The sequence below is a fragment of the Phaethon aethereus genome (assembly GCF_964289735.1).
Source record: "Phaethon aethereus genome assembly, contig: HAP1_SCAFFOLD_728, whole genome shotgun sequence".
Classification (NCBI taxonomy): Eukaryota; Metazoa; Chordata; class Aves; order Phaethontiformes; family Phaethontidae; genus Phaethon; species Phaethon aethereus.
In genome coordinates, this window is record NW_028114085.1 from 1 (window position 1) to 8111 (window position 8111).

General features: G+C 63.3%; 2 protein-coding genes across 2 annotated transcripts; both read left to right on the top strand.

Annotated features, from left to right (window-relative positions):
- Positions 1–1529: 1529 nt before the first annotated feature.
- Positions 1530–3957, top strand: LOC309416283 (receptor activity-modifying protein 2-like; the record flags this gene model as incomplete). Its single annotated transcript, XM_082015853.1, has 4 exons — positions 1530–1590; positions 2663–2773; positions 3144–3246; positions 3702–3957. The coding sequence occupies 4 exons, from the start codon at positions 1530–1532 to the stop codon at positions 3955–3957; spliced, it is 531 nt and encodes a 176-aa protein (XP_081871979.1).
- Positions 3958–4661: 704 nt separating this feature from the next.
- LOC309416285 (vacuolar protein-sorting-associated protein 25-like) lies at positions 4662–7131 on the top strand (the record flags this gene model as incomplete). The annotated part of the gene is made up of 6 exons (XM_082015854.1): positions 4662–4708; positions 4931–5076; positions 5181–5234; positions 5639–5727; positions 6250–6325; positions 6884–7131. The coding sequence occupies 6 exons, from the start codon at positions 4662–4664 to the stop codon at positions 6994–6996; spliced, it is 525 nt and encodes a 174-aa protein (XP_081871980.1). The 3' UTR covers positions 6997–7131.
- Between the last annotated feature and the right edge of the window lie 980 nt (positions 7132–8111).

Sequence of the window (8111 nt, forward strand, 5' to 3'; positions counted from 1 at the left end):
CAGGGCAGAGCAGGGTCTGGGGTCTGGGCGTCCCTGGGGGTGGAGCGGGTCCCATGGCACAGGGGGAGGCTGGGCCCGGGGCTCTGGATGCCTGCATATGCCCCAGGGGGAAGGGTCCCAGGCACTGGGGTCCTGACCCTGCAGGGACCGAGCCTCTTCCCCAGCACACTGGGGTGGGGGCTGGCAGGGAGCACTGGGGATGCCAGCCGGGGTGGGGAGAGCCCCGGGCCTTGGCTGGCAGCCACCGTCCCATCCCTGCCCGTCCCTCCAGACGCCCCAGGACAGGGGCGGCTGTCCCAGCCCCAGGGCCGCGCTGAGATCATTGGGTGTCTCCCTGGCAGAGGCTCCCGCCGCCCGGCTGGAGGCTCCAGTGGCTCCAACAAAGAGCGGGACCAGGGGGCTCCAACCCTGGGGCCTCCAGAGCACCAGGGCCTGATGGCTTCCAGATGCAGCCGTTCGCCCGCGAATGGTCCTGCAGTGCCCTGGAGCAGCAGCTGCCGCAGCCCAGGAAGGGTCAGGCGGCTCTGCCCGGACGTTTGCTGCGGAGCGTGAAGCCCGGTGAAATCGTCTTTCTGCAGGAGGGAGGGTCCCTCCGAGCTGCGCTTCATTGTGCTCCGATTCACGCTCTGCGCGTCCCGCGGGCGGGCTGTTAAAGGGGAAGCTTTGTGCTCAAGCTCTGCCCCGAGCTAGAGGTGAAATGAGCTCACCCGGCCTCAGCCTGATCCTCAGGTGGGAACGCCACAGACCCACGGGGCTGGGGTCGTCCTCAGCAGCGCAGCTCTGCAGGGGGACGTGGGCCTCGCAGGCGGGAGGGGGCGGGAGGGGCTCTGGCAGAGCCGGGCGGGCGCCAGGCTGGGTGGTGCAGGAGGAAGGCGTCAGGGATGAGGCCTGGAAACGTCGGTCAAGTCTCTGCCCTCTCCCCACCTCCCTGCCTGTGTTGGCCTTGCACCCGCGGGCAATTGGCGCCACTACCCTTCCCTCCCTGGCTGCAGGCAGGGGCTGGGGCTGCCCCAGTGATGCCAGCCGTGGGGCAGGTGCCCGGGTGAGCCAGAAGCTGTGGTGTCAGGACTGTGGGTCCCCCCACTGCCACCGCGCCCAGGCGGCAGCGCCTGTCCGGGGACATTACGCTTCCCCGTCCACTCCCCCCGGCTGCCGGGCTGCCTGCCCTCCACGCAGGAGACAAGGGATTTCACAACCCAGCCCAGACAGGATTAAAGAGAAATACACAAGTAAACAAATAGCGGCCTCGTAAAACTGGACGTGCTGCACGGGGAGCGGAGCCTCTGGGCCGCCGGGTGAGGCGCGGGCTGCCTGGGTGCCGGGGCGCGGGAGCGATGCCCGCGGGGGCCAGCACCGCGCTGCGCGGCAGCAGGGTCCCCCCCGGGAGAGCTGCTTTAAAGCAGTGCTGAGCAATCTCATTTTTCACACGTCTCCTGTAGTCAAACTGCCCCTGTCAGAGGAAAGGAGTTGCTTCCTGTTATTTCCATTGAAATACTTGTCCCGGTCGTTAGCCGGCAGGCTTTTGCAGGATGGCACCGCGCGCGCAGACAGGCTCCAGCCGGCTCTCCCGAGGGCTCCTGCTGCTCTGGGGTAAGTGCGTGGGGGGCCGCCCCAGGGCCGCGGCTGCCGGCGGCAGGAGGCTCTGCTCCTCACACCACCCCGCATGCGGCCACCCTCCCGCGTGTGGGGCCCAGGGCTGGGGTCTCGGCTCAGCCTGGCCCACCGCCCACCCCAGCGTGGGGCCATCCTGGCAGCACCGAGGGCGGCTGGGGTGGCTGTCGCCTGCGTGGCCAGGGGCTGGTGGCAGGCAGGCGACAGGCGCTGCGGGGCATCCTTCACCACGCTCGTCCACGATCTTTATGAAAATGACCCACAAGAATGGCTGGGGAGCCCTGAGAAGCCCCAGGTGGGGACAGAGGAGGGCTGGATGTGGCCGTCAGGGATGGGGCCAGGACAGGGCGGGCTGCCCTTGCCACAGCCACTTGTGCCAGCCCAGGAGCACGCCGTGGCCAGTGCCTGGCCATGCTGGAGTGCCCCATGAGCAGCCCGGGCAGGGCCCACTGGGCTGGCTCACCACATGACTGGCATCAGTGCCCCACACCATGGGCCCTCAGCCAAGGGCCGAAGATGGATGGGGTGGTTTCCTCGGGCCGTGGGGCTCTGGTGGGCCAGGTGGCGGGCAAGCGGCTGGCGGGGTGGAGGTGGCACATGCCCCACACCCGTGATAGGCTGTGCTGGGTGTGGGGCAGATGGTGGGTGGACAGGATCTGCGGCAGTGCTGTGCTGCAGCCCGCGCTTCCTCTTCCTGCCCCAGCCCCATCCGGCAGCAATGCAGCCACCCGGGGACATGGGGCGGCCCCTACGCTGGCTCTCCATGGGTTGGGGGCACAGCTTGCCCCTGTGCTGTGACTCTTGGCCCAGGGCCTGCAGCCCCCAGGCAGCCCCTCCAATCCCTTGGGCAGCTGCCCGCAGCCTGGCTGGCCCCCTCCCCACAGCTCCTGCCCATACAGGGCAGCATGGTTCTCCACGCCCAGACTGCCGGCTCCAGTGGCCCCGAGGGACATATCCCTCCTGCAGACCCCCGCCTTTGCCCAGGCAGCTCATGTGCATGGGGCCCTGCCAGTGCCTGTCCTCCACTGACCCTGTCACCTCCCCTCCACAGCGCTCCTGGGGACCGGGCTCTGCCATGCGGGTGCCGAGGTGGAGGGCTTTGGCCAGGATGCCAGGACAAGCCCACCTGTAGCCATGTTCAACTGGACGGCCCAGCTTGTGGGTGAGTGCTGGGGCTCAGCGAGGGCCGGGCAGTGCCGCGGGGCTGACGGTGCCCTGGCCAGGGCCGGCTCTGCACTGTGGGGTGACCCTCCCCTTTCCCCTGGCTGCACATTCTCTGTCCATCCCCAAAATAGCCAGGCTGTGCCACAGAGCCCTCCCCAGTGCTGGCCACAGTGGGGGCAGCTGGCAGCACCCTGCCGTCCAGCTGTGCTCCCAGGCATCGCTGAGGGGTCCAGTCCCCCACCGTGACTGCGTCCTCCCTGCCAGCCTGGGCATGGGTCCGGGTGCCAGGTGTCACCCGCCAGCCACTGTGGGCAGGAACAGGCTCTGGCCCAGGCATGCTGCCTGTGCTCAGTGCCTTTCCCCTGCAGAGGAGACGTACACCAACATCACGCAGAAGTGCTGGGAGTTCTTTGTCGACCTGATGAGGAACGTGACAGACTCGGAGCTGTGCGAGTGGAAAGTCATCAGCAGGTATGGCATGGCAGGACGGCCAGAGAGCCCTCCCAGGCAGCTCTGCAGAGGGGCAGAGGCTCTTACCAGTTCCGGCAACATCCTTGGCTGGGGAAGCTGTGTGTGGGGACCCTTCAATGGGGGTGTTGCTTGTGGCCCCTCTGTTCCCATGGCCACATGAGTGGAGCAGCTGCTGAGACAGTGAAGGTGTCTGATGGGGGCAGAGCCCCCAGCCTGTGCCAATGGGCCTCTAGCTTCCTGGACAGAAGGACCCAGGGCCACCTTCCCCTCCAGCAGCTCCTGTCTGTGTGGGGCTGCCTGGTGCAGGCAGCGGGGCACAGGGCAGTCCGAGGGGTGCTGCTGTGCTAGGCGGGGCTTGGGGCTGCCCAAGGGGTCAGTGCCTCTGGTGTCCCACAGCTGGCCTGTGCCCCCACATGTCCCTGTCCCCTCCCAGCACCCCGTGGCTCTCTCCCCAGGCCCTACAGCTTTCTGCAGGCCTGCCTGGAGGACTGGGCTGACCACCTGCGCTACGGCTACCCCAACGCGCTGGCGGAGCAGTACATCTTCCAGAGCCACCATCGCTACTTCCACAACTGCACCCTGGAGCAGCAGGTCTACTTCGACCCGCCTGAGGACGTGCTGCTGGCCATGATCATCGCTCCCATCTGCCTCATCCCCTTCCTGGTCACCCTGGTCATCTGGCGCAGCAAGGATGGCAAGGCCCAGTCCTAGCGCCGCTGCCCGGGCACCCGCAACTGATCGCTGGCCGCCCCAGGCCGCTGCCTGCAGCGTGCAGAAAGCGGGCAGCGGCAGCCCTGCGGGTCCTGCGCCCGGGCGCTGCCCCACGCTTCCCGCCTCCCCGGGCTGCGGGGTCGCCTGGCCGCTTAAGCAGCCCCGGAGGGGGGGCCGCCCGGGGGAGCTCCCGCGGTTAATGGCACATGCTTCCGGGGCGACCGGTTCTCGCTGTGCCGCCACCGGCGGCGCGCCCCCCCTCCCCCCGCCCCGGTCAACCGTCGGCCCCGCGGCTGGGGATTAAACGCTTCTTCCCCCACGCGTGGCGCTGGTTCTTCTGCCGCTCGTTGCCGCCGCGGCCCACAGGCCCGCTCCCGCCGCCGGCACCGCCCCGGCACGGCCCCGCCGGCAGCTTCTCGCCGCGGGACGGCAGCGGGCAGCGCTGGGCGCGGCCGGAGCCCGCAGCCCGCAGCCCTCCGCGGGGCGGGGCACCGGGCACGGGCAGAGGACCGTGCCACCGCCCTCCTGGCGGGGCGGGCGGGGCTCCGCGGGGCGGGGCTTCGTGATGGTGGGGCGGGAGCTAGCAGGGCGGGGCTCCGCGGGGGCGGGGTTCCGTAGGGGGCGGGTCCTCGCGGGATAGCGGGGCTCCGCGGGGCGGGCCGGAAGTGGGGCGGAAGGCGGCGGCGGCGGTTCCGGCGGCGGCGATGAGCTTCGCGTGGCCCTGGCAGTACAGCTTCCCGCCCTTCTTCACGTGAGCGCGGGACGGGGCCAGCGCCGGGACCGGGGGGAGCGGGACCGGGACCGGGGCCGGGGGGCGCGGGGCGGGGGGGAGCGGGACCGGGGGGACCGGGGTGGGCCGAGCCGCGCCGCCGCTCGGGTTAGGCCGGGCCGGCTGTGCCGGCTGCCCCCGCGGAGCCGCCAGGCCCTGGCCCCGGTCCCGGTCCCAGCCCGGCCGCTGAGCGGAGTCCCGCAGGCTGCAGCCCAACGGCGAGACGCGGCAGAAGCAGCTCTCGGCCTGGTGCGCCCTGGCGCTCGCCTACAGCCGGCGGCACCGGCTGCCCGCCATGACGGTGCGGGAGGCCCAGGACAGCCCGCTCTTCGCCAACCGCCGCCTGCAGCGTATCCTTTGGGGCCCGGCCCCGGTCCCCCCGTGTCCCCGCCTGCCGCCCCGTGCCCTCCCTGCCCTCCCCCGGTCGGTGAGTGCCTCCTTAACCGCCGCCCAGGGAAGCTCCCGCTGGAGTCCATCCAGGTGGTGCTGGAGGAGCTCCGCAAGAACGGTGGGTGCCGTTTGTCTGTCCGTCCGTCCCGCCTGGGGCCGGGGCCCGAGCTGCAGCCAGCAGGGGAGGCTCCGTCCCGCTGCCAGGAGCCGGCCCCGAGACTCTCGCAGCCGGGCTGGGCCTTCCCTGCCCGTGGCTCCGCAGCCTCGCCCGCGCGCCAGACCCAAACCCTGCCTTTCTGGGGTGGAGTAAGCTGCGGGAGGAGGAGGGGGCTCGCAAGAGAAACGAATTTCTGTACGAATTTAGTGATATTAAGGATGTTGGCGCGAGCAGCCGCATGGCAGGGAGGGGCAGGTACCTGAAGCGACTTGTGGGCGTGATGTCTAGCACCTGAGAAATCTGTGGGTTTGATTGTGACTGTAGACTTGTGCTCTGATTACATACCTTTTCCCTGTTGATTTTAGGGAACCTGGAATGGTTAGATAAGAACAAAACCAGTTTTCTGATCATGTGGAAGAGACCAGAAGAATGGGGAAAGCTCATCTATCAGTGGGTGAGAATGTAGAAGCTGTCTCGCCCCACAGACCGGACTTTCTATGTCTGGGAGGACAGATGGTATTGGCTGTGATTTGTGAAAAAGATCACTGTAGCATTTTTCTCTTGCTTCCTTACAGCTTTTACCTTTCTTCTTCTACTTCTCTGTTGCAGAAAAACACGTTAACAGCTTTTTACTTGCTATAAGATGCAGTTTGAGCAGCGGATGGAGTCATCTGCTCCTGCTGCAGTTGGCTATTCTGTAGTGAGAACAGCAGCATTGCTGTGTTGCCTTCGTATGGCACGAGTCCTTATTGTGAAACATGTGGGCAGAAAGAGCAGAGGCGCAGGGAAAGGAACCATCTTAGTTTCCTTAGGCGTCATTTCTTGACTCTCCAGTGCCCCAGAGTGTTTCCAGGGTATTTTTGTTCATTGAGTGCTGTCCACATTCCATTTTGCTCGCACTGAGGTGTACAGGAGATCGTGCCAAGGATGCTAAATCACACAGATGAGATTTGCTATATTGGTTTTATGTTTCCAGGTGTCAAAGAATGGCTTGACCAACTCTGTATTCACATTGTATGAATTAGCCAGTGGAGATGACACAGAGAATGAAGGTAATGTTATGTGTTAAGTTCCAGAGCAGGTTTTTAGAGCACACTTGATTTGAGCGCATAAACAGTTGATTATCAGACTATAATTTTGTAGATTAAGTATTTTGAAATTGCTTACGAAAAGCTCGCACTGATCACCGCTGGCAAATGCTGCTGTGCTGTGAAGGCTTTTTTACCACTTTGCATGAACATCTCCCTTTGTTATCTCTGTTTGCATTTCAAAGCTCCCCCAGCCCCACAAGCCTCCCCGGTGCCCAGCTGTTTATCTGGCATGAGGTGCGGGGTGTTTTGTTTTTATGCCTAGCTTCTGCACTGCCTTTGAGGCTGCTGTGACTCATTCCTTTCTGTCTGTTGACCTTCAGGCTTTGTTCCTCATGCAGCAATGTAGTGATGAGTCTGTTGGTGTAGCCGTGACTCTGGATTTGCCGTAGTGTTATGGCACTGGGGTCTGAAGGGTGCTCTTCAGAGCCCTCTGCTTCACTGCCACCAGTCCCTGTTTGTTTCCTGTTGTGATTGATTATTTTTTTTCTCCTGTTGATGGGGATCTCTGTCCTTCCCTAGAGTTCCATGGCTTGGATGAGACTATGCTTCTCCGTGCCCTGCAAGCCTTGCAGCAAGAGCACAAGGCTGAAATTATCACGCTGGACGATGGCCGAGGTGTCAAGTTTTTCTGATAGGAGCCCCCTCCCCTCCACTCTTCCCTGGCTGCTGAAGTGGTTCTCGCTGTGAAGGTTCACTCTCCTGGCCTAGTTTCAAGCCGTGACTACAAGCAGCTGTGTACTCGGGATTTCTTGGGGCAAGGAGAATCTGCGAAGCCTTCCAAAGACATGACTTCTTAGAAATATTCGGACATCCTCTGTCTTTTCTCCTTTGTTGACTGCGTTTGAGAGGCTAAAGCTGCTCTAGGCACTTCTGAGAGGGACCACCCAGAAGTGAAATAATGGGACTGCTTCTGTTGCTGATCCCTGTTCCTGCGAAGGCCACGGAGCTATCTCTTCAGCTAGCCAGTCGAGCTTGGCCTCGAAGGGCACCTCCTTCCCTCCTGCCAGCCATGTGCTTGGGCTCTGCAGTCCCCGCTGCGTTGCCAAGCAGGGTGAAAGCAAGCACAAGGAACTCACTGTTGCTGCTGTGATGTAGAAGACCTCAATGGCAGAATGATATGTGCTTGCTGCAAAGCAGGCTGTACAGTGGGGTGGGGGTGGATGCCAAGGAACTAATTTGAAGTAATTAAAATGACATGTATTTATAGAGCAGCCTGTGTCTTTTCGTCTATCTCTATTTTTCCATGAGAAACAAACCAGTACCAGATTCCTGCCCTTCAGCCGTGTTTCCTTATTGCACCAGATGAACACAGCAGCATGCTGGGGAGAGGGTGGGCCTGCCAAGCCACCCCACCAGAGTTGGAAGCAGGCAGGACAAGCGCTTTTTCCCACATGCCAGAGCTGTGGACCGTGTGGGCCCTTGCCGTCTGTCTTCAGGCAACATTTACTTTCATTTTCCACATGCAATCCACTGAAAACTAATGGGTTTGTTGCAGAGGTGTTGCTCTGTACAACAGCGGCTGGTAGAGGATATTGCTAAGTTTTTAGATTCTCAGTGCTGATAATGAAGTACCCAGCTTGTCAGAAACCATGACCCAGGTACAGCTTTTGACCCAGTAAATCCTTAACTGCTGACCAGGGGAGGCTGGACCGCTGTGCCAGAGGAGGATCACGCTCGCCTTTCCCGTTCTTTGCCCAAGCATTCAGCGTTTGTTGCAGGCAGAGGTGGGGTGCCGCTCTGGAGCGAC